This window comes from Theobroma cacao, chromosome 2 (assembly GCF_053813885.1).
Source record: "Theobroma cacao isolate CCN51 chromosome 2, ASM5381388v1, whole genome shotgun sequence".
NCBI classification, from domain to species: Eukaryota; Viridiplantae; Streptophyta; class Magnoliopsida; order Malvales; family Malvaceae; genus Theobroma; species Theobroma cacao.
The window spans coordinates 6178800-6204400 of record NC_142640.1 but is presented as its reverse complement, the minus strand read 5'-3'; the positions used below and the strand labels follow the sequence as shown (position 1 = coordinate 6204400).

General features: G+C 35.7%; 6 protein-coding genes across 6 annotated transcripts; 2 read left to right on the top strand and 4 right to left on the bottom strand.

Moving 5' to 3' along the window:
- Positions 1-546: 546 nt before the first annotated feature.
- LOC18608123 (tubulin alpha-6 chain) lies at positions 547-3364 on the top strand. Its single transcript, XM_007042630.3, has 4 exons — positions 547-971; positions 1235-1464; positions 2388-2495; positions 3029-3364. The coding sequence occupies exons 1-4, from the start codon at positions 785-787 to the stop codon at positions 3149-3151; spliced, it is 648 nt and encodes a 215-aa protein (XP_007042692.2). The 5' UTR covers positions 547-784; the 3' UTR covers positions 3152-3364.
- A 1558-nt stretch (positions 3365-4922) lies between these two features.
- LOC18608122 (amino acid permease 6-like) lies at positions 4923-8078 on the top strand. The gene is made up of 7 exons (XM_018115557.2): positions 4923-5508; positions 5611-5838; positions 6207-6300; positions 6438-6652; positions 6781-6923; positions 7041-7268; positions 7359-8078. Exons 1-7 carry the CDS (start codon positions 5403-5405, stop codon positions 7782-7784), a joined length of 1440 nt encoding a protein of 479 aa, XP_017971046.1. The 5' UTR covers positions 4923-5402; the 3' UTR covers positions 7785-8078.
- A 224-nt stretch (positions 8079-8302) lies between these two features.
- Positions 8303-10640, bottom strand: TUA2 (tubulin alpha-2 chain). Its single transcript, XM_007042627.3, has 4 exons — positions 10413-10640; positions 9680-9914; positions 9217-9587; positions 8303-9132 (listed from the first exon to the last, which is right to left on the bottom strand). Exons 1-4 carry the CDS (start codon positions 10503-10505, stop codon positions 8479-8481), a joined length of 1353 nt encoding a protein of 450 aa, XP_007042689.1. The 5' UTR covers positions 10506-10640; the 3' UTR covers positions 8303-8478.
- A 2183-nt stretch (positions 10641-12823) lies between these two features.
- On the bottom strand, positions 12824-15401 carry LOC18608120 (ATP phosphoribosyltransferase regulatory subunit). Its single transcript, XM_007042626.3, has 4 exons — positions 15055-15401; positions 14734-14967; positions 14586-14651; positions 12824-13268 (listed from the first exon to the last, which is right to left on the bottom strand). The coding sequence occupies exons 1-4, from the start codon at positions 15208-15210 to the stop codon at positions 13113-13115; spliced, it is 612 nt and encodes a 203-aa protein (XP_007042688.2). The 5' UTR covers positions 15211-15401; the 3' UTR covers positions 12824-13112.
- A 923-nt stretch (positions 15402-16324) lies between these two features.
- LOC18608119 (F-box protein SKIP22-like) lies at positions 16325-18236 on the bottom strand. The gene has a single exon (XM_007042625.3). The coding sequence runs from the start codon at positions 18072-18074 to the stop codon at positions 16596-16598; it is 1479 nt and encodes a 492-aa protein (XP_007042687.2). The 5' UTR covers positions 18075-18236; the 3' UTR covers positions 16325-16595.
- A 3104-nt stretch (positions 18237-21340) lies between these two features.
- Positions 21341-25232, bottom strand: EGY3 (ethylene-dependent gravitropism-deficient and yellow-green-like 3). Its single transcript, XM_007042624.3, has 6 exons — positions 24458-25232; positions 23805-24002; positions 23430-23654; positions 22885-23123; positions 22372-22526; positions 21341-21968 (listed from the first exon to the last, which is right to left on the bottom strand). Exons 1-6 carry the CDS (start codon positions 25109-25111, stop codon positions 21613-21615), a joined length of 1827 nt encoding a protein of 608 aa, XP_007042686.2. The 5' UTR covers positions 25112-25232; the 3' UTR covers positions 21341-21612.
- Positions 25233-25601: the final 369 nt, after the last annotated feature.

Genomic DNA, 25601 nt, shown 5'->3' with positions numbered 1-25601 from the left:
TTAAAAGATGAAAAATCAAATTTCATATTAAAGTTTTAATGCATCTAGTGTCTGGAAATTGTAACAAAATATAACAAGAGAGAAACAATTATATTTATATATAGTTGCCATCAGAGGAGGCAGAGGGAGGGGGCTTAATTGGGGTTCCGTTCTTTCAAATTTTAAAAATTTATATATTTTTTGTTTTATTTTAAAATTTATTTTTATTTTTTAAAAATTTTATAATTTTATCTTTTCAAATATTAAATTTTTTATTTTCTTCTCCACAGATTGTGCCACTGATTGCCACTCATGAGACACGGTAGAAAATATTTGGTTCTACCGTACTACTAATAAATAAAACAATTATTTTTTTATTTTATCTTTTATTTAAAAAATTACGTGGGAGGTTTGTAGACGTTGTCAAAGACGAGTGGGTCCCAAGTGAGAGGTCTTTTCGTATTCGGGAACCACAACTGACAGCCACAAAGCCCAAACGCACACATATCTCCCGCGCACATTAGCAACTGAAAACTCTATCGACCTAATTTACGCTCCAAAGGTGACGCTACCAAACGAACACCCAACCGCCTCTCGAGTCTCGTCGCCACTTGCTTCTTTCTCTCTTCTCTCCGCTGCATAATTTACAAAAACCGAAAAGAAAAATACTCTTCTTTCCCATTCTTTTACTCAACACGGAGGAGCTGTTTAATCATCTAACTTCTTATTTCTTTATGAAAAATTGAAAGTTCTCTCTCTCTGTAATCATTTGAAATTTAATGTAGAGAAATAAAAGAGTAATAAAATGGCTTCACTACAGCTTTTGAACCCTGTTTTCTATTCCATTTCCATTTCCCATTCAAATTTTCCTGGAAAATCTGATTTCAGGAAGAAACTTCTCAGCTTCAATAGATGCAGAAGCTTCGGGCCTTTGCACAACCAAAGATCTAAAATTCATTGTGCCACTCAAGAAGGTGACAACAAAAGCAATGGTAAGTTGTTCAATTTTCTTAACTTTTTTACTCATTTTAATTGCATCTTTTATGCTACTTTGATTGCAGAAAATCTGAAACTAACCCAAGTTAAGTCCTTCTAAAAAAACTGAAAAGCTTTGGGAAACTAATGAAGAATACGTTGAAAAGATGAAACATTTGTAGTTACAACTTTGCTAACTTTTTGGATCAGAAAATGGGCTTAGAGATTAAGTTATTCATTTGGGTTGTTGGTTTTGCTAATTGGGTGCCTTTTTGAGTAGGTGAAGAGCCTCCTGAGTCACAGTTTATGAAGGAATTGAAGAGGAGGGGGATGACACCCGCTTCGTTGCTGGAGGATGCCAAAAGAACCAATTATGGAGTGGATGAGGAGATGAAAGTGGGGGAAGAAGCGGGAAGTTTCTCCAATAGGAATGTTGTCTCAACTGAATATGAGAAAAGCTTATCTAATCAAAGGGAGCGCTCCATGGAATTGAATAGTGAAGGCCTTGAGGTTGATAGATTTTTACTCAAATCATTTTGCATGCTGTGCCTTGTGTGAAAACAGTCTTGCTTATGTTGACTTCAAATTTTAAGCACAATTTTTCTTAAAAGATTTTGTTAAATATGTTTCTTTCACTTTCACTAAAGATGTCTTATTTCGTAAATTCTATTGTGGTTTGTCTTGGTAATGTAACTTGACTGCTAGTTATTAATAATTGTACTTTGGCACGATTAAGTACAGTATGAATTATGATGTTAGCTTACATAAATCTTAACAAGCCAGATTTAGAGCGTAAAATAGACTTTGTTTCCTTGATTGAATTTTGAAGAAAAATCAGAAATAACTTTTTTTCAGGAGCTCACTTACATTGTCATTGTTGCTATTAAAGATTTTAGAAAAAGGAACAAAATTTCTCTATCTTCCTTCGTAGATTGTTGTAGAACCAACAATAACATTCTCTCTTTATTTATACTTTCTGCTGCAATTAACTTGATATTTATTTGTGTTCTGTTTAGTTGAGCACTTCTGTGAGAAACCCAATGTTTCTTATTGCATATTTATCTCTTAATATATATAACAAAGTTTTCCATGATCAAGAGCATATTTTTTGTGGTTCATTTGTTTCAGTGTGGCTGAGCTAGACTTTATCTTTCTCTTACTTTAAGCGTTGGCCATGTTTTTGTGCGTTTAATTTGTGTACTTGTGATGCAAGCACATGTGAAACAAAGTTTTGTTTATCTCTTAATATATATAACAAAGTTTTCCATGATCAAGAGCATATTTTTTGTGGTTCATTTGTTTCAGTGTGGCTGAGCTAGACTTTATCTTTCTCTTACTTTAAGCGTTGGGCATGTTTTTGTGCATTTAATTTGTGTACTTGTGATGCAAGCACATGTGAAACAAGAAATGAACTTATATTTTCCATTTTTCAGGGGCTAGTTCCTCGGGCTAAACTGTTGCTAACGATTGGAGGAACTTTCTTCCTTGGCTTTTGGCCTGTGATCCTTTCAACTATAGCATTCTTTACTGCTCTCTACCTTGTAAGTTCCCTTTCTTTCACTCTTCGATTTTTGACTTTAGGAAGTTCACTTACAAAATACCTGCTATCGTGGAGTGTGCTGTCATTGTAACTATTGCAGTGACTCCAGTGAACTTAAAGGATAATTACATCTTGAAAAAGAATAAAAAATGGATTGATTTATTCTCTTTATCATTTTGTATCTAGCATTATTTCAGTCTTAGGTTGAAAATTTTGAATATACTATTTTGATATTTACTTGACCTACGTATGTTATTGCGTGGGGAAGTTACTGGTGAAACGTTTCAGCGCTGTGTGCTGTACTGTTTTTATTACCTTTAACTATCACCCTAGTTCTTCATCATCTGCCATTTGGAGTTTGGCTATACTCTTGTTTTGTCCACTTTCCTCTCTGCTAAATTCCTTGCTGTTTTTCATTTTTTGATGCATGAGAAGGATTTTTATATAGTCTTTCAGATCATTTTGATTGCAGATGCTTTTTACTTAGTTCTGTATTTTATGGAGGCTATATACTGATAATTTTTCCTTGGGCAGTACTTTGGATCATCTTTCATTCATGATGCAAGTGAGACTTCCATTTCACCACCGCAATACGTTGACCCTTTTGCACTCCTGGAAGATGAAAGGATTTCTCAAACAGCCCCTCGTGTAAATTGAAGGACAAAATGCGTCCGGCATACGAGAAAATTCATAGACTTTAATTACATGTTTCTGTAGCATATTTCCTTCACCTCCTCTAGTTCCTTCTTTGTAAATCCTATATCAACAGGAACTTCTCGCTTCCATTGAAAGTTCAGTGTCTTTCATACTGTTTTAAAGATCCAATTCCTTGCCAAAATTGGCTGCAAATATAGACGGTTATAGACTTCATATTGTTACTTTTTATATTTTTGTGGGAAATTGTGGGGGAAGGAGATTGAATTGGAAGGGAGGCCTCAACTCCAGCCAGGACTTTTCGTTTGAATTCCAAGAGGTGGCTGCTGGAACAGAATTCCACATCTGGTGTCTCAAGCACAGTGCATTGGGTAGCAATCATGGGGGGATTAGCTGCATTATTCAATAGGTTGTTTGTTTGACTTTCTTTTTATCCTTTCCTTAACTTGCCGCTTTACGGTTGCATGAGGCCCTAATCCTTCATTTGCTTGGGATATATTGATATTTAATCTTTTCATGGTGTCTCGGATAACAGCGAGGTAGGCAACCTTACCATTAATCTGGTTTTCAGGAAACGGCAAAACCCAACAGATGTTAGACCTTGATGGAGCCACATCTACCTAAAACGCGTGGCTGTTAAAAGGCGGGCAAGTACGTAACATAAAGATTTGTCATTTAGGTGAAAAAAGGAGTACGAACTTCGAACTTCAAAGCTACCTCTACCCAAAAAGCCTCACACTGCTAAGCCCCGTTATTAAGCTTTGTCATTGGTCATTTCCCTCATCTCCACGGTTCTGCTGTTTTAATCTAGTACGAGTAAGTAACATGTAATTATTAAAGCCTCAACATAGACAGAGTGATTAACAATTACTCCAACTTCAGAGCCAGAAAACACCTTAAAGGTTTATTAATGTTTCACAGCCACGCAAGGATAAATTTTGTTTGTCAATCCATATCAACACAATCATAAGCCGAGAATTTGATCGGTGTCACTTGCTGTAATCCAATTAATTTATTGATACATCTATAAATGAATGTACTATGCCCTATGGACACGTTGTGATTGATGAGCTAATAGGGTTTCAATATTATCCACTGTTGGTATGAAGAAGTCTATGAATGGGAAAACGAATGGTGACAGACCGCTATCAATGGGTCTTTGAGTCCCAACTTAATCAGCCAATTAATTGGAACAAAATGGCGATGCAAACAGCATTTTTTTCCCTTAGGCTAAAATCAGAAAGTGTTGGCAACCCAGTGAGTAAATCTCTGTTGCTTGCCACATACTCACCAAATTAGGCCAACAAGTGTTCAAAGACCCACTTATCCTAAGGCAATCCAACCTCACTCAACAGCCTCCATCAAGTAATTGCCATAGTAACAACTAGTTGAAACCAAAGCAAATCAGGGGAAAAAGAAAAAAAAAACTATTTCCTGCCTTTTTCTTTCTTGCGGTGAGTGAAAGACAATTGTCTTGATTTCCGGCTTACAATGCCACCTTTTCCTCTCTATCCACCATTCTAGAGCCGTAATATAATAATGTTTACAGGGAAAGAGAAAACTCTAACTAGCAGAAAAAGGAAGACAAGAGAACCAAAAGAAAAGGAGTTGCATGCAAGCATACTGCAAATGTCTAATCTCACTTTCTGTTTCCTTCACCCACCCTGTCAAATTACAAAGAATCTCTAGAAAAACAGATATTACTTCTTCTTCTTAAGCTTTACTGCTTGTTAGGCTGATTTTTCTTCATCCTACAACCTTTGTCCCTTCTTGGTCTAATTTTGAGTTTGATGGAGTCAAAGACCTTTATGTGATTTGGAATAGAAAAAGATCAATATTTTCTCTGTTTTACATTACCGGAAAGTTAATAATATTGTCTAGCTAGATATCGGAAATAGAGACCATATTTACTCTGGCAAAAGAAGTTTTAGTGGAGAGCTTGTGCTCATATGTTACACATGTAATTATAATTAACTTGCCTTATTTACATTGATTTGTCTTAGCTGGTGATGATTATTTAAGGTATAATTCAGATGGTTGCCCAATAAAGTGATTACATTTCTTTAAGACTCTTCTTGAGTTCACAACAGAATAGAGGGAAAAGAATGATGATTAGTTGTATCCAAGGAGTCTGGCCTTAATTTGGACCAAGAGATCTTCGAATGTAATCTCTCACACACAAGCATAAACCTAACACAGTTTAATAGTCTCTAGAGTCTAGACACATTATCAATAGATATACAGAGAGTGAGAGATGACTCGAGACGTACAAGCAAGGATGAATACCTTTATGTTAGATACCATGGAATCTGCTAAGTCTACCGCTGCTGCTGATGATGATAATAGCTCCAAAAGAAAAGGTACCATTCTCCGCTTAGTTTATGTAACTGAGACTTTGTGAGTTATAAATCTTGCTTTTGATTTTGGTATGATTGAATGAATAAACTGTTCGGATTTTGCAGGAACGTGGGTGACAGCAGGTGCACATATCATAACAGCAGTTATTGGTTCAGGAGTTTTATCTCTTTCATGGGCCATTGCCCAGTTAGGATGGATTGCTGGTCCCGTTACCCTCTTACTCTTCTCTGCCATCACTTGGTTCACTTCTACTCTGCTAGCTGATTGTTGCAGGGACCCTATCTCGGGAAGAAGATGTAGCAGCTACATGGATGCTGTAAAATCTAATTTAGGTGACCGGCAAATCTGTTATATAATTATTGTTTTTGCCTTTTTTTGGGTTATTTTTGCTTCTATGTGGGTTCATTTTATTAAATACCATTCCAAGGTTTTCTACCAGATATAGTTATAAACGGTTCATTAGGAGGATAATTACTTAAAAAGGTGAAAAATATTAGTTGACATCACCTTGTTCACCACAGGTCAACTCGCTTTTACTACAACGAATTTGTCCATATATTTATCGTATAAGGCTAAATATTTAATCGGAACAAATGAGTTAAAACTCAGTGATTCGAAACTAGACTCGTAGAGAACAAATCGTTGCTAGTTATTTCAAATACAGAACATCCCAATATTAATTTCTCTCTTTTTTTTACAGGAGGAATCCATTACAAGCTTTGTGGATTCGCTCAATATGGGAATCTTGTAGGGATATCAATTGGATATTCAATCACTGCAGCTATTAGTATGGCGTAAGCTTTCTATATATCTGCCTTTAGGCTTTTTATTTCGATTCAAGCTGTGTAAAGGCTTTTTTGAGTTTGATTTATATGCCAAAGATAATGTTTTCTGGAATATAACTTGCTGGTCTTGTGTTATCTTTAACCAGGGCAATTAAAAGATCAGGTTGCTTTCACAAGAACGGCCACGATGCAGGCTGCCATGTTAAAAACAACGTGTTTATGATTATCTTTGGCTTCATAGAGATCATATTAAGCCAAATTCCTAATCTTCACGAGCTTTCGGGACTCTCCGTGGTTGCTGCTATCATGTCTTTTGCATACTCTACCATAGGCCTCGGTCTCTCCATAGCCAAACTTGCAGGTCAAGAAACAATGCTAAAACTTTTATTACCCTGTTTAACATACAGCTCCTTCCGTGAATTGTTAGAGAAATAGGGGAAGAAAATGTTGTGAATTTAGCTCAATCTGGTGACTTTATATACGTTGCAGAAGGTAGTCATGCTAGGACAAGCCTAACAGGGACAACCGTGGGAGTGGATGTGACAAGCGCGCAGAAGATCTGGAACTGCTTCGAAGCCATGGGAGACATTGCCTTCGCTTATGCTTTCTCTACTGTCCTCGTCGAGATACAGGCAACGTCTTTCCATTTCTAAATTCAGAGGAATGATGTGACCCCTGCAAAGTTTCCAAGAAAAAAAAAATATTTGTTCAGATTTCCTGTAGTAATGACATATTCATTGATTTTGCAGGACACAGTAAAATCAAATCCACCAGAAAATGAAGCCATGAAGAAGGCTACCTCTGTTGGGATCTCAATCACCACCGTGTTCTACATGTTGTGTGGAGTTTTGGGTTATGCAGCACTTGGGAACAAGGCACCGGGCAACTTCCTAACAGGATTTGGTTTTTACGAGCCATACTGGCTTATCGACGTAGCTAATGTGTGCATTATTGTACATCTTGTGGGAGCTTATCAGGTAAATCCCAAGAACTGATTTTGGTCCTTTGAGTATAGAACTCTAGAAAATCTAATCTTCTTCATAATGCATTTCATTGTGGAAATATAGGTATTCTGCCAACCAATATTCAAGTGCGTGGAAGACTGGTGCTCTAACCGGTGGCCAAACAACAGTTTCATAAAAGAAGGGCGCCCGATCAGCCTTCCTATCTTCGGGGTTTACCATTTCAGTGCTTTCAGGCTTGTCTGGAGAACCGCTTATGTGATTATGACCACCACTGTGGCGATGATATTCCCATTCTTCAACGATGTTCTTGGTCTGCTTGGTGGTGCTTCATTCTTGCCGTTGACTGTGTATTTCCCGATACAGATGCACATAGCAAGAGAAAAGATTCAACCATGGAGCTGCAAATGGATATGGCTAAACGTCCTGGTTCTACTCTGCTCGGTTATATCACTTCCTGCAGCTGCTGGTTCCATTGAAGGAATTGTTAAGGATCTCAGAATCTTTAAGCCTTTCACCTCTGTTTCTTAATGTCTTCGTCTCCATCCTCCTTTCATAAGACAAAAAGCTTAGGAGATAGTGTTTTCTTGGGAAATTTATGTAGTATGCGTTGGCATGAAATAATAAAAAGGTAGAGGGCAGCCGCAGCCTCAGGAAGTCAGCAAGTGGACTGAATTCTAGATTCCAAACTATGTGAAAGGCCATGGCCTCTACTGTTGTTTTTCCCTCTCGTTGCCCCACTCCGGCACTCCCCATTGCTCTCAAACCTGGATGCCACCAATACTAGGCATTGGGCAGTGGTCAATAATGAATGATTTAATTGTCTATTTGGCTGTTTGTTAAGTTCTATATTTTCTGATAATTTTCTTTTTTGGGAATATTTTTGTGATGGCTGTTCCGGTGATTTGTGTTCGTATGATGTTGGGCTTCAAACCTGGGAGCAAAGTAAGCCCACAATCAATTCATGGAGGCAAGCAAACCCACAGGCACTTGGGAGTCTCCAATGATACCACAAGGGCAGAAAACAAATTGTAGCTACACTGGCCAAGTAACAACACAAACATATAAAACAATAGCATAGAACACTAAAACGAGTAGCATTTAACATAACAAGCAGGCTTCGAAACAAAGACAGAATCAAAGCTCTCACAAAATACATAAGAAACACGCCATAAAAAACAACAAATCACTGGCTCACAAAATGCAAGCCCTCTCTCACACATACTTAGTACTCATCTTCACAATCCTCATCACCCTCAGCTGACTCGGCACCAACTTCTTCATAATCCTTCTCCAGTGCAGCAAGATCCTCACGAGCCTCAGAGAATTCTCCTTCTTCCATACCCTCACCCACATACCAGTGAACAAAGGCACGCTTGGCATACATAAGATCAAACTTGTGGTCAATGCGAGAGAACACCTCAGCAACACTGGTAGAATTGGAAATCATGCAAACAGCCCTCTGCACCTTAGCAAGATCTCCTCCAGGAACAACAGTGGGTGGCTGGTAGTTAATACCACACTTGAATCCAGTTGGGCACCAGTCCACAAACTGAATGGTGCGCTTGGTCTTGATGGTAGCAACTGCAGCATTGACATCCTTAGGTACAACATCACCACGGTACATCAAACAGCAAGCCATATACTTTCCATGGCGAGGATCACACTTAGCCATCATAGATGAGGGCTCAAAGGCACTGTTGGTGATTTCAGCGACTGAGAGCTGTTCATGGTAAGCTTTCTCGGCAGAGATGACTGGAGCATAAGAGGAAAGCATGAAGTGGATTCTTGGGTAGGGGACCAAGTTGGTCTGGAATTCAGTCACATCCACATTCAAGGCACCATCAAACCTAAGTGAGGCAGTCAAGGAGGAAATCACCTGAACCACAAAAGAATAACATTAGGGCAAGCCATTAAGAAAAGGACCACACAATCAAAGAAGTAGGTTAGAAATTCATGGTACCTGAGAGACAAGGCGGTTAAGGTTAGTGTAGGTGGGTCGCTCAATGTCAAGAGAACGCCTGCAGATGTCATAGATAGCCTCATTGTCAAGGAGAACAGCCACATCAGTGTGTTCCAAAAGGGAGTGAGTTGAGAGAACACTGTTGTAGGGCTCAACAACTGACGTGGAGACCTGGGGAGATGGGTAGACAGTGAAACCCAACTTGGATTTCTTGCCATAGTCAACAGACAAACGCTCCAAAAGGAGGGAACCAAGACCAGATCCAGTGCCTCCACCAACAGCATTGAAAACAAGGAACCCTTGGAGACCAGTGCAGTTATCAGCGAGCTTCCTGATACGGTCCAAGCACAGGTCAACAATCTCCTTACCAACTGAAACAAGAAAACAACTAATTAGTTCCAGTTAAAACAAATAAACAAATCAAAAGCTAATAAGCCAAAGAAAGAAGGTTAAAAGAATTTACTGGTGTAGTGGCCACGGGCGAAGTTGTTGGCAGCATCTTCCTTGCCGCTGATGAGCTGCTCTGGGTGGAAGAGCTGGCGGTAAGTACCAGTCCTCACTTCATCAATAACAGTAGGCTCAAGATCCACAAAGACAGCACGAGGGACGTGCTTCCCGGCACCAGTTTCACTGAAAAAGGTGTTAAAAGCATCATCACCTCCTCCAACAGTCTTGTCACTTGGCATCTGGCCATCAGGCTGTTAACAGAAAGGAAAACGCTCGTTATCCATAGACCAACCTTAGATTTCAAGGCTAAATAGCAACAGACAAATAAATCTTAATGGATCTAAACAAAATTGACACTCAAACTATTTTACATTTCATTACTAAAAAAAAAAAAAGGCAAATGAACCAGATCTAAGCAAAAAAACCACCGGTATTTTAAAGAATCAGGCAAAAACCAACCAGATCTGATAGAGCACAGGGCCTAAAAGAAGAGAAAATCAAACATGAAAACTGGATACCTATAAATCTCAGATCTAATGGAAAATCAAACAAATACCTAAAATGTTCTACGAATCTAAGCAGATCAAAGAGGCACATAGATAAACACAAAGGCATGAAGAGATTCGAAGATAAAACGCAGATTTGAACGAAATGAAGTTATATACACTTACATCGAGATGCAAGATATGCAGATCTAAATCAAATGAATGGTAACGAGGATAAAATCTGATTGCAAGAGAGAGGTATACCTGGATACCATGCTCGAGGCAGTAAAGCTCCCAGCAGGCATTTCCGACCTGGATACCAGCCTGACCAATGTGGATTGAAATGCACTCTCTCATTTTCGCTTACTGAAATTTCAAAAATAAAACACCGAGATGAAGCAGATCTAAAACGTTAAAGCTAAGAAAATGAAGGCGTTTATGAAGACGCCTTCCGAGACAACAATTGAAATGGGGTGGATCTGAAAGCAGGGGTGGATAGGGATATTTATATTTGGAGAGTGGGAGACAACTACAGATAATTGAGGGTGGTGCTGTCACTGCAATGGTTACGATTAGGGCCGGACGGCCTGAAATGTTGATGTGGCAGAACGTGATTGGACCTTTACTAACTACCATTTTAACCACGGTTAGTTAGCTTTTTCCACTTTTTCAAGTTTTGAAATTTTGCCGCCCGGAGGGACTGCTTAACTGTACAATCCGGTTGTTGCAACGTGCACTAAATTGGGCCGATTGAAGGGCCTTGCTTGTGTAATGTTGTATGAACTCTGAACCTCATATTGTTATTTGCCTGTATTATTATATTGACTAATATCCAAAAAAAATTAAATAAATTTTTATATTTTTTATTATGTTCAAGAAGTTCCTTTATTTTTCTTTTTAGTCAAATAAATTTTATAAATAATGATTAATTAATTATTATTAGATATAATACTTAAAAAAATCTCATTAATTATTCAAAAAAATTCAAACAAATTTTTATTCTTTTATTATTTTAAGTTAATATATTTTTATTTTAAGTTAAATAAACTTTTATAAATAACAGTTAATTAATTATTATTAATTAAAATATCACATGTTATTTTTTATTTATATTATGTTAATATAATCTTAATGTGGAGTTAATGTAAAAGGAAAAATTGTCATATAATTATGTTATCATATCAAATTAACAAATCATATTATTATTTATTATAATATATCAACATACTACGTGGTAAAAAATAATAAATCATATTTTAATTAATAAAAATTAATTAATCAAATATCATAAAATTTTAATTAACTTAAAATAAAAATATAAAAACTGAATTGAACGTAATAAAAAAATAATACATTTTTGAATTTTTTTGAATAGCTCAAGAACTTTTTTAAGTATTATGTTTTATTACTAGTTAAAATATCATTCGTTATTTTATATTACGTAATATTGACATGGCATGCTAACATATCTTAATAAATGATGACATGATTATATGAAAAATTTACTATTTACATCAACGTCGAATGAATATAAAATGATAATTGATATTTTAATTAATAATAATTTATTAATTATTAATTATAAAAACTTTTGTACCAAAAATAATATAGATATTATAAAATAACAAATCACGTACATGACGTATAATAACAAATCACATTTTGATTAATAATAATTAATCAATCAATAATCATAACAATTTATTTGATTTTAAATAAAAATATAAAAACTTAATTGAATGTAATAAAAAAATAATATATTTTTTAAAATTTTCTAAATAATTTTTAAAAAAATTAAGTATTATATATTATTATTAGTCAAAATGCAACTTGTCATTTTATGCCACGTAATTGATGATAACATAACACGTTAATATGATATGCTAATATGATCATTTGATATTTTTATCTTTTACGTCAACATCCAAAGAGCATAAAATGATAAATAATATTTTAATTAATGATAATTAATTAATCATTAATTATAAAGATTTTTTTAACTCAAAATAAAAAGAAAAGCTTTTTCAAAAATAATAGAAGAATAAAAATTTATTAAAATTTTTTAAAAATATTTTAGAAGTTTTTTCAAGTATTATATTTCTACTCAAACTTTAATTTTGTTTGATTTTTAAAAGTTACGAAGGAAAAAGCTAAAAAAAAAAGATTCAACTCATATTTCTGCTATCATATTATTGACACTAAATGTTTGTTTTCTTTCATTCTATAAATCTTTTCCCATCTCCTTTCATATTTCTTTTTACTAAAATTCAATACTAAACACCCCAAGAATGTAGGACAAAATTAGTTTACAAGAAATTGGCATTATCCTCTAGGCTCCAGTGTTAGAGCTAAAACAATGGCAAACTTGATTTGACGAAATGCAGTTACGGTAGATAAAGAGTTTGAAAAGGAAAGGCTCCTAAGAAATTCAATTATATAATATTTGCAAAAAGAATAAAAATCATCATATCACCATTTCATCAATTACAAGTTTTCTCAAACATGTCGAGAGCACTGCATATATCCTCCTACTGACTTGAGGGTCCTATTCCATGTTGTAACAAAATACATGGCTAACCAAGGATAATGAATATTAACAAACAAATGGCAAATCCATCATTACTTATTGCATCTCCTACCATATTAATCAATAAATAAGGAGTTGCCATCATCCATAGACATGAATAAAGCTTTTTCTTTTGCTTCTTATTTTTGGCGATTTTCATATAACAACTATCTGTCAATTTCACGGTTTGCATGACAACTAACTACTCCTAGACATCTAAGCAATACTTGTGTTCATGAATGAGTCTGAAAACAAATAAAATGGTTATCTGAAAGACAACCGTTCAGTGGCCATCTTCTTGGTATCCCTGGCTGCAGGTATTTCTTTACAAACACTTTTTATGTATGTAAATTGGATTAGAGACTATTTCTCCAAATTCTTCACTTAAAAGCTGGAAATCAAGTGGCAGGATGTGTACCAGTCCAGGCACGCTGGTCATCAACAAGTTCATTAATCCTTTGGTCACGGCTTTCTTGCACGTATGTTACCCCCATCCATATCCCACGTATGAGTAAGATGCTTACAAACACAATACTTCCAAGAGTGCAAACCACCTATTTTCGATTAAAACATGTTAAAAGAAAATGAGTGGCAGAACACAAGAAACAATCAGTAAGTAAAACTCTCAAGTTTTGGAAATACAAAATTTTTACATTGAATAAGTAAATAAGCTCTCAGTGTGTAAAGTTCAGAACCAAATCTCAAGCTATATAAGCACAATATTCAAAAACGTTTACAAAGACATGCCTATACTTGTATTTTAAAAAGTAAATGGAAGCATATGCACATATAATTAGTTTAATTATTTAATAATTGCAGCACAAGCAAGCACTAAAAGCTTGGCTGGATAAGTTTTCAAAACCATATTCCAAGTAATTAACATTTCAAGGAAACTTCTATTAATGCCCAATGAATTAATGTTTAGGTAAAGTAACCACAATTGACAAGGAATTGACATCCCCTCCAAGATAAGAGAGCCCTGCAAAGGATATCAACCAGCATTGGTCCTACAGCAATATGTAGTGCAACACTTTGTTTTCTCACGGGCTTTACTTTATTAATTGAAAAGAAAAGAAGAATCATACTTTGAGGCATTCTAAAATGTCAAACCATTAAGTGTTTGCCCCTCAGTTTCTGGCCAAGATCACAAGTCCATAAAGCAAAGGTCCTTTCATAGTCTTGAATACTAAAATTACCTCAAAGCTGCAAGAGAACCAAAACTGCACTCCCACAATCCCCTCACTATTTAGATTTGTACATTAACAATTGTTTATTGGTTCACAATATACATTTTTGTACCCAACCAAAAAGGGCAATCACCAAGTTGAGGTCAATATCACCAATATCCAGACCAAGCCAGAATTAAAAGGGAGACACCAGAAGAAAATTGGCTAAAAGAAGGTTGGACACCAAAACTTGAGCAAGCATACTGGAGACTATTGTTATTGAGTTTCCAGCAAACAAACAAGTTAATGTTAATCCTCAGCTATCAGTTGGACAGTATTTCATTTCAGTTCATTGACCATTCAGCCCCTTCTAATTATAATTAGCTTACCCTTACATTGGCCAACTCAGACTTATCCCTCTTGAAATCAATATTTTCCACTTGCGTTATCATAGATTCACATATTCAATCCCTTTAGTCTTGTTAGAGATATTGCATTCCTGACACTTACATTGTATTTGTGCATATAGTTAAGATACTATTGAACTGAAGATCAACCTAGCTCTGAACTGACAGTTGGATGTGATTGGGAATGAATTAGAGAGATCGAGAACATTCCTAGATGCTTCTCGAAACGATGCTTATTCTATAAGACTACATAAAATAACAAAATTGGTAAGCAAAGGCAGATTAAGTGATGAATTACCTCAAGAAATGCCTTTAAAACCCACAAAAATGCCAGCATCAGGACTCCATTAACAGAGAATCCCACCTACATTAACGCAAAAGAATGGATGAATTCAACTGGAGATACAGCAGAATAAGAAGAAAAGAATATGTAAACAAAAAGGTACCAGTTTAGTAGATATGGAGACCGGCAAAACAGCTCGTACGGCTTTCCTTGCTCGTTTAGATATCTTTCTAAATACGTTTTGAACAAATCTAATTAACAGATCCAAACTCCGATCTTCGTCTTCATCTTCGTCTTCGTCTTCGTCTTCATCCTCGTCTCCTTCTTGATCATCATCGAACTCGGAAGTGATGGAACGGCCCCAATTGCGCGGGCCATCCACAAGATTATCAGTCCCCTGAATAAAACTAAAAAAGCTTGGTTATAAATACAGAAAAAAAAAATTCTAATCGGAAAAAAAAAAGGAACTGAAAAAGAAAGAGACCTGAGGGAAATTGGGGATCCTTCTGGAAGCAAGAAGGAGCTGAAAGGAGTGGGTTTTCAGAAGGAGGATTTTGGGGTTACTGAAAAAATGAGACGGCGGTTTTCTGTAAGGGAAGCCAGCGAGAAAGGTAGGTGAGAGTGTGACGGTTGAAGACATAGCGGTCAGACAAGAATCGGCGCTAGTTGGTAATGCAGTTATCGACTTGCTTAGCCTTTGAGACGGCAAATTTGGAAATGGAAACTGCAGTAACGAGGTTTTTTTTTTTTTTTTAATTTAGGACAACAATTTCGATTAAAATTTTGCTGCAAACAGCCTTTTTCTTTCTTCAATATTTGTTAGACGTTTTGGTTGATTTTTCTCCTGACTTAAATAAAAATTAAGAAAGAAACTAGTAGTACTTAATCAAAGTATAATCATTTTTAAATTAATTGTGATGAATCCATGCCCCTCGTTCAGCAACTAAAACCCGTAAGATGTCCAAAATCACAGTACTAGTAGCAATAACTACTACTGGTAATTTCCTCTCTCTCTTTTTTTTTCAATTTATTGAAGACAGTTGTATGGCTTATTTTAAAAGAAATATCAAATCTTTCAAATTTGAGACTGCAATTAGTGATGAGAAAACAGGTTGTAGGCAAATTACAGGATTTATATGATGTATATTATTTTTTTGTGCATACCAGTACACGTTGCGAGATGAACTGATGAAGAAAGATTACTATATTCAAAAATATATATATAAAGGAATATGATTAATACCAAAGCTTTTATTTAATCATTTGAATGTTGCTGAAACCGTGTTTACCAAAACCAAAATGAGAAAAAAAAAAATAGAAGAAAGAAAGAGGAATTAGATGTGCCTATCATAATTTGTACAGAGAAACATCCTGACTAGTAGTATAGCTCATTAGGAGCTTAAGTAGAAACTTTCTGATGATGACGCGTGCATTAGAATATGTATCAGTAAGCTAAGGCAAGTTTGCTACTAAATTCACTCCAATCTCCCATTGATCCATTTCACATGCAATAGACAGGTACCATGAAATCCCAGAGCCCAGTCCCCAATCAGTTCTGGAATTAGTTCACGAAATCTTCAACAGCAGGGTGTAGACCGAGCACGTTCCCTAACAGGGTTCAGACAGAAGTTCAATTTCTTGCAAAAAATAAGCAACTGCTCCGGTTCCATCACATAAAAGATTTAAAGTAAAATTGCCATGATAAAAAATAATAACAGTGACAACAACGTTAACATAAATACCAAGCCACCAGCTAGAGTGCTAAACCAATTTGTACATACAAATTTACAAGAGCATAAACGTCCATTATTAGAAAAAAAGATGGCCATAGTCATCACCAACAAAGCAATTGGCAATCAATCATGGCACTTACAAGCATCAAAAGCAACTTAAGAGACTGCATATTATCATTTTGCTCTTCCCCTCTAGCAAAAGACTTGCTTATATATACATAAACATGTATGATCTTTCTAATAAACCTAAAACAGCATCTCTACCAGAATCAAGTGAAGCAGTCACCAGCAACTATGAATTATTTTGCCCTTCTCCAAGATTACAATGAAGTCCAAAATTCCGTCTCCCTTGAAATCGAGGAAATCGTAGACCAGGCGGGACATAAACAGGAGGAGCCAAAACAAGCCCTGGCAAGCGGTCATAATCACCACCAATCATCACAGGAGCCAAAAACGGATTAGGATCTCTCCTAATTGGGAAGTAAAATGGCCTAACAACACGACGAAACCCTCGCCACCTGGGAATTGCCCGCTTTGGCTTCTTCCTACTCTCCCAACAAGAATGAAACATCTCTTTCCAATTCCCTATTTCCATTGTTCCTGGGCAATCTCCAAACTCCTCTCTGAATTTCTGCTTCCACAGATCATTGTTCGAAGCCAGATATTGCATCTCTGAGCACACACACCCCATTCTCGCAATATCAGCACCAGGCAAGGACTCCAGAATCCTAAGCTTTAACTCTGTTGGTAGACGCATCAAACAAGCTGGAAGAGACAAACCAGTCCTATACGAAAGATCTATCAACAATGGCAATGCAAGCCCATCCTTAACAATCTTCCAAAACTCAAAAACTTCATTTTCAGGATATGAATTATTATTATTATTATCATTCGTACTATCATTCTTATCAAAATTTGCCCACACTAAATCCAAAGTTGGTGCAAACCTATATTCATCCAAAGACAATTTATATAACCCTGAACCCCCCTTAACCAAAGACCCATAAACCTGAACAAAATGGCCTAAAGTTTGAAACTTTAAAACAGCATAATCAGTCAAATTAGAACCAGAATTATCATCATTGATCCAAAGTTCAGGTAGGGAATAACAAATTGAGACAGGTGAAGGCCACTCATCTGGAAAATGGAACCCATCAATTTGCAGTCCTGAAACGGGATCAAACCCGACAAAGCCTGATTCCAGTAAAACCGCGTGGACTGCAATCGCCAAGAGCTTGTGATTGCTACCATCATCAGCAAGCTCTTCCTTTAAAACCTTCCTCAAGAAATAGGGCTCAGAGAACCTTTCGCTAACCGCAAAGGCATCGATATCCATATATTCTGTTCCTTCGGTTTTTTCAGTTTCTTGAGAAACTTGGGGCTCTGTTGACATGGGCTCTTGTAATTGAGGCAATTCTTGAACTGAGGCCTCTTGATTGGTGCTGGATTCTGGAATCTCATTCGTTTCTTCAACAAGGGTAGCTGTTTGAAGGTCTTGATTAGAAGAAATGGGAGAAAAAACCATAGGGTTAAGGGAGAAATAGATAAGGTCACCCGATGAGACACCGATGGATTGGAGGGAAGCGTGAGGGGATGGCGCGTGGAGCAGGTCCTTGGCGTTGAGGGAAAAACGGAGAGAAGATGGCGGCGAAGGTTGAGGGGTAGGGAGGGAGAGGGAGAGGGTTTCCTGAAGTTGGAGGAAAGAACACGGAGACGGAACTTGGATTCTCAGGGTTTCCTTTGATTCATAATTTCTCAGTCTCAGTTTCATCTTTGCACTCCAAAACAATAAACAATCAAATACTGCTCAAATGCTATTGATCATGAAAAAGAAGAAGGGGATTCTTTTTCTTGGTTGTTAAGAAACGTAGGCGCGTAAGACTGTCACCACAGTGGAGAGACCGAATGGCACATCTAAAATGAATGTCTAGTGTCATCGGCTTTCCGGCCTGTTAAATCCGGATTTTTTTAATTACAAATTGGTATAAAAAAAAGAAAATAATTATAAAAGAAATTAAGTGTAAAAAGAAAGATGGGATTTTATTAAAGTGTGTATTTATAAATAAATTAAAAATCTTATTTATAAGTTAACAATCGAATCATAATTTTAATTTAATTCAATTTAAGTGTTCAAATCAGATTATATTTTTTTTATCCGATTATTTGATTTGGTCTAAACTTTTTGGATCATAACATAATAAGCATTCACATGTATATTCATAACTATAATTACATGCATTGACCTTCAATTTTGACCATAATTACGTGCAGATCTATTAACTTTCAAAATGTATAGTTTGTCCTAAAAGAATATTTTTGATGAACACATAAATACTGTCATTAGTTAACTATCAATGTTTTCGTTAATCTAATGACGTTACAATATTATTAAGATAATTTTACTCGTCATTAATTTTAAAAATGACCACTATATAAACTACAAGCGAAGTTTCCTTGGAGTGCACAATCAGGAAACATGATTAAGGGGCATCACAACATGATTAGGGAGCACAGATTGGTCAAAATACTTGAATTGTTCCCATACGTTTTATTCAATTTAATATTTTTACTTTAATTTATAGGATGACATAACTCTTTACTTCAATTTATAAGATGACATGATCCTTTACTTCAATTTATAAGATGGCATGACATTTGTGTTGACGTGCCAATGTGAGTAGGGATAGATAATGTGTTGCTTACTATCATTCCTAAACCTTTACTTTTAATAATTTTTATTTTTATTATTATTTTTTAAAATTATGTTATTTTTGAGCTTTTTTACACTTTTAAAATCCTTAAAGTATAAAAACATATTTTTCATATTTTTTCCTCTCCTTTTCTCTTTCTACCTCATCTTTTTCTCTCTCTCTCTTATAATTAGAATTTTATAGTTAAGGTTTTTGAGAATGTAAAAAAAGTTTTAAAATGACGTAATTTTAGAGGAAAAAAGAAAGAAAAAAGAGAAAACTAACAAAATTAAAATATTATTAAAAGTAAGGGCTTCAACATGATGGTAAGGAATTTAGACTTATTAGAGGTTATGGGTTTGAACCTTAGCATGTTGCTACCTTACAGCATTATGTCAATGTTGATGTCATCCTATTTAACAACTAAATTGGATGTCATTAAGATAAGTCTCAAAATCAATGCATTATAAAACCCTTTTAACATGCCTCTCACGTTAGCATGTGATGATGACATAACAATGCCACATTAGCATGTTGCTACCCTAAAACACCATGTCAGTGCTGACATCATCTTATTAACAACTAAATTGAATATCGTTAAAAAGAAGTTCCAAAATCGAGGAATTAAGACCTCTCGGGTACTTTGATGCACAGATGTGGTGCGTTCTCTTTATTAATTTTTAAGATAATTTTACTTTTTATTAATTTTAAAAATTACTACTATATAAACTATAATTTTTAATTTTTTTTCTTTTTTTTTAATTATCTCAACTTGGGCACCCACAATCAGTGGAGTTCCCTTGGAGTGCATAATTAAGGAAACATGATGAAAGGAGCACCAGATTTGGTGCCCCTTGAGAAGTATGATCAAGAAAGCGCATATTAGTCAAAATACTTGATAGATCTATGTACTCATGCGTTTTGTTTAATTTAGTTGCTCTACTCTAATTTGAAACAATTTAATTTCTTGATTTTGAAAATTTTTCTAATTTAATATTTTCTCTTAATAATATATAATTTAACTGTTAAATAGAATGACGTCGACATTGTTGTGGCACATTTTTACTAACGTGGCGGTGTGAGGTAACGATATGTTGACGTGACACTGCCACATTACCTTCACATGTTACGTGACGCTGCCACATCATCCCTTTAAGTTCGAAGGTTCAAACTTAAGACTTTTAGCAATAATATTGAACTGCTTTCCATCATGCTTAAACATTTACTTTTAATAAATTTATTTATTTATTATTATTTTTAAACAATGTCATTTTGAAACTTTATTACATTCTCAAAAGTCCTAGCTATAAAATCTTTTTTTTTTGTCCTTTCCTTCTCTTTTTCTACCTCCTTTTTTTTCTCTCTCTTATAATTAGAGTTTTATAATTAAAGTTTTTGAGAGTGCAAAAAAGTTTTAAAACGACATAATTTTAAAAAAAATAAACAAAATTAAAAAAATTAAAAATAAACAAGATAGTGATGTGGCAATCCCTACAGCACCATGTAGTGCTGATGACATCCAATCTTATTTAACAATGGATACCGTTTAGGGAAGGTTTCAAAATCAAGAGATTAAATTGAACAGAAAATACGAGTACAAGGACCTCTGCAAGGTGGTCTGTTGGTGTAAGGAAGCTTCGCTGGTTGGCTCAAGGGAAAGGAAAAGAGTAAGAAAGAACACCGTCTATACGTTTAAGACAGGCTCTTTATTTTAAAATTAATAAATCTGTATTTAATTATGATCAAAATTCAAAAAAATCCGTATACTTTATCCTAAAACTTTTTTTTTTTCTATTTTCGCCATTTTCTAATGTTATCAAAGTTTCGGCTGCTTGTGCTATTAGTTGAGTGAAAACTGTAAAGGAAAAAAACGGAGAGAAATTAATCCAATTTTTAGGTAGTAAAATATTTTCCACATAAAAAAAATTCACAATTAGTCAAGTAAACAAGTTTATCAAATTAAGTTTAATTATTCAAAAACTAATATAAGCCTTAAAATAAGATTCAATAGAGTTAGAAGTAAACTTTGAACTTTAAAGTTTATAATTGGCCAAAACAAGCTTTTGGGGCCAAACTTTACACCAAAATCAGTCAAAGCCTAGAGAATGTTTCTGACAAGCCTTGGTGCCAAAACTGGGGTGACGAGAATTTTAGCTCATTGTTCTGTTTCTGGTTCTTCAAACCTGAGTTACTAGCTTTTACTGTTATATTGAGTCCTTTTGGTCTTTGGTGTGCTGATATTTGTTTTTTCCTGCTTTCCTTCCATGGATATTTTCAATTACAATGAAAAGAAAGGGAGAAGACAGAGGGATGAAAGCAGCAGATGAACTTGGAAAGGAGAATAAAGTTATTAGGAGAAAAAAGTCATTCACCCTTTCCACATCTCTGAGTTTGGAAACAATATGCATAATTTATCAAGTGTTATCCTTGCCATGAACACTAGCTAGAATTAAGGGCAGATGGTTCAGCTCAAGTTTGCCTGAATGATAATAACAAAAAACTGAACTGTACTCTTCCCTCTTATATTACAGGATAACTAGAAATGGGGTAGTCATCAGTCATCACCCTACTGAAATGTAGGTATGGACAGAATATATACAATTAATACAAGTAACCTATTTACAGATTGCCCCTGAAAAATGGATCACTGAAGAATGGGCTGGAGAATGTACCTCCTCCATTAGGGAAAAGAGTAAGGAAGCAGATAAGACCTAGAACAACACCCCAAGCAAACCTGTTATCTCCCAATGGGGTGATCTCATCTTTTGCTGGCATTTCTTCTCCACCCCGAAAGAAGGTTGCAAATAATCCCCATGCCAAACAAAGGACACTTCCACTAAGACCACCGATGCCGAGGAGAAGGGATGTGGCGAATGACAATAAAGTAGCAGTATTTCTTCCAAACATAGCTTGAGCTATGCGGCCACCTTCAAGTCTCCCACAGGGCAACAAGTTCAAAGAAGTCACCACCATTCCTGCAGAAGAATAACATAGTCAATAACGTAGCAGTGGCAATTTAGGGCTGCATGAGTGCTGCCTCCAATACAAGTGCACTTCAGTAGAAGGAAAAAGGGGAAACAAAAGTTTCTTCTAGGTAGTTATGTAGTAAAGTTGCCCTTACTCTTTGAGTCTTGGCCATATATTGCAGTAAAAATGAAAAAGAGAGAGAATGATGGATATGTATTCACAAAGCTGTCTAAATTGAAGTTCCTTATGATTCTGTACTCTTTAGTAGCTTCACGAAGTGATGAAACTAGTATTAACTTTCAGTGTCCTTTAATAAGTTAGTCATCCTTTACAAATCCATATAGATAACAATTTCTGCTATCCTGCAACCATGGAAGTTAATAAAATTGATAGCAAGGCTAAGAAACTTACCCAAAAGTCCAGCAAAAGCAAGGGGATCGACAGGAACTCCTACCCCTTCCACAGCATATGGTAAAACATTCCCAAGGTCATCTGTATATGGTCCGATAACAAATTGGATGAAAGAAAGCAATGGATTGTTGTAGAAGAATTGAGGCCTTATGTACCTAAAAATAAAGAGCAGAATTATAAGCACATCTGATTATACAAATAAGCTGACAATCCATATTAGAGCCTTCAAGAAGCATTGATATAATTTCCAAACTGTCTTAGCCTCTATTCTCACAGAGACTCTAGCCAATTGCCTGAATTACAGGATTGCATGCTTTGTTGCCAATATTTTGAGTCTTTGATGTATTTCTAGTATAATGGAATTAATATAGTAATAATATGTCACATATACATATTTTCCCAGTGTTATGATCAAAAGGTTAACCAGTCAAGCATTAATGTTTCCTTCTTTTTCATTTTTTTTCTTAAACAGAAGAACTAGTGTTTGTAAACATGCCCCAGTAAAAAACTTACAATGCATTATCACCACCATTAAAGCTGCCATCAGCTACAAAAGCAGCAACTGCAAGTACCAGTGATGTCAAATAAGCACTTGCTGTCCGTGCCACTGGAATACCAAAAAGAGCCTTCTTATTTGGAAGAAGTGACTCATAATTGTTCATCACTCCCAAACAGCCTGTCCAATTGGATGGAACAAGAAAAGAGGGGCTGAGTTTAACACCATAACGAGCTGCTGTTACCCTTGTGGCTATCTGCCAAACACAATATACAGCCTTGAATAACTTTGTGCATAGCAATTTAGCAAGAGTGCAGGAAACTATTCTATATATAAAAAAACGCAAGTTCTACTTTAAATGCCTCGCTGTGAATCTCACCATTCAGATGAAAAAGAGTAAGGAACAGCCCTTGAATAAACACAAGAACACATAACTATTATTATTCTAGCCAGAATGAAAAAGGTTAATGGAAAATTACCATATTATAACGTGAAAAATAGGATCAGACATCAGATAAGGTAAATATTAGGCATGAAGTTTCATACAGAAGTTATCAGATACCTCAGAGACTCCCAAAATGGAGACAAAGCCACCAAAGAGAGGGACAACATCAGCCAGATAGTCATCAAATGTAGCACCAGGTTTCAGGAAGAATCCACTCATCAGAGCAATTGTCCCAAAAGTTGCCACGCATAAGGCTATTGCACTAACATATCCCCAAGGAGTGCTCAGCTTGGTAGACTCAAATTGCAGATCTATTTCTGCTTTAGGTTGCACCACACATGCCTTGAAGTACAAGAATAATTTTTTTTTTAAAGATAAAGTACAAGAATAATTAAGTTAGGCTCTGAAAAGAAAACATAATTATCTTCTTATTCCGGAATCATAAATGCGACCATAGTTAGCAAAACTTAATATCAGCTCCTTTTGAGTTACCTGTTTTGTAATGTCATTTGCTTTTTCCTCCATGAACCATAAGACAACTTCCCTGCCAGCAGCGTCAGATAGCTTTTTCTCCAGTGTAGGGATGACCTCTTCAATGGGTCTTCTCAAATTCCCAATGTAAATCCCCCCATCTCCAAATCTTCGAACATCAGTTGCAAAAAATGTATCAAATCCAAAACAGCTCTTTAACTGTTATGTCAACATCAACACAACAAAGTAAGCCTTTAATGTTCTTTAACATAGTCTTCTACAATTAATGGTGATAGAAAAGTGATCTAATTCTTAACTAACTGATAAACGTTACAAACAAGTTATGATGTACATCTAATGCACATGAACAACAAAATAGGATGGATCTCAACAATTTTCAATACTATAAATACTCAATCATTATAATAAGATTACAAACCCTTGTCCAAAACATACAAATACAGAAGAGCGACCAATATGTACCCAAAACTTTAATAAATGAAAACTACTAAGAATTTGTATGAAAATTCAACACGGCAAAATCTCAATTCTTTCTTAAATACATCCTAAGGATAATTAAATACTGGAAGAATTTATTTTAGCAAAAGCAAACACTAGCACAGTTCTAAAAAAGTTTGAAAATCCTAGTAGAATTGAAAAAAAAAAAAGATCACCTTGTTAAGATCAAGAGCTTTGAAGGTCTCCTCTGCTTGTTCCAACCTTTCCTTCTCTCTCGTCAAATTATCACGCACCAGTTTATTGAAAAGCCCCACGATTGGGTTACCACTGCTTTCCCTATCAAACTCCTTGAGCTTCCTATCGGCTCTCTTCTTCTCCAGCTTTATTGCAGCCTCGATAGAAGGGTTTCCCATGAACTTCTTGAACTCTTCATCCGTCTTCCAGTCCATTTCTTGCTGGTTTTCTTTCCCCTTAGTTTCTTCATTTTCTTTACTCAATCCAACTTCTTGAACACTCTTTGGACTTTCCTTGTAATTGCTTGGTTCCTCAGGTGCAACTGCAACTGAAGACGAAGAAGTAGGTTCACTTTCTGGCTCATCTGTAACAGAGGACTTGAGAGGTTTTAACCTTCTTGAAAATGAAAGATAGTAACCTTTAACCGCTAAATCAAGGGGCTTTCTTGGATTGGAACTGGAATTTACAGAAACAGAAAGATGGGTTTTCTTGTCAAGTGAACTGTTGTCACCAAAGGAGGATATAATGGTAGATAAACTTGGGCCAACAGTCTTGGTCTTATGTTTCTTCTTGTGATTGGTATAGAGATTGCATGAAGACAATAAAGACTGTGAAGTGAGGAAGAAAGTAGCCATGCCCAAAAGTTGAATGCTGGACTGAGAGATAAAAGGAAGACATGAAGAGAGCAATATGAAAGGGCGAGAGACATGTCTAGAAAGTGGGAGAAGTTTTACAAGTGGACTGGTTCAGGGAGACAGAGACAAAGTATGATCATTTGTGTGGTGGTCGTTGTTGCTGAGACTGGGACTGGAGTTTTTTATTGTCATCCAGTTTGCGACTCGGTGACTCATTAGACGCGTGGCATCTCCAGCTCGAAACAGGTAATTTACCTAAGTACTCTAGTCCAATTTGTTTCTACAGAGTCAACAGCGTTATCTCAAAGGACGTGAACGTAATTTTAACAATTGTTTCAATAACTGTGTTAAAAAAAAAAAACACGGTAAAAAAAAAAAGAGGAGAGGGGTATTTTCGGAATATGGACGACTAACAAGGTCGGTTACAATTTTGCAAGCGCGACGCAAATATACCAATGTATATATATTTGTTTTTCTTTATATATTCTTT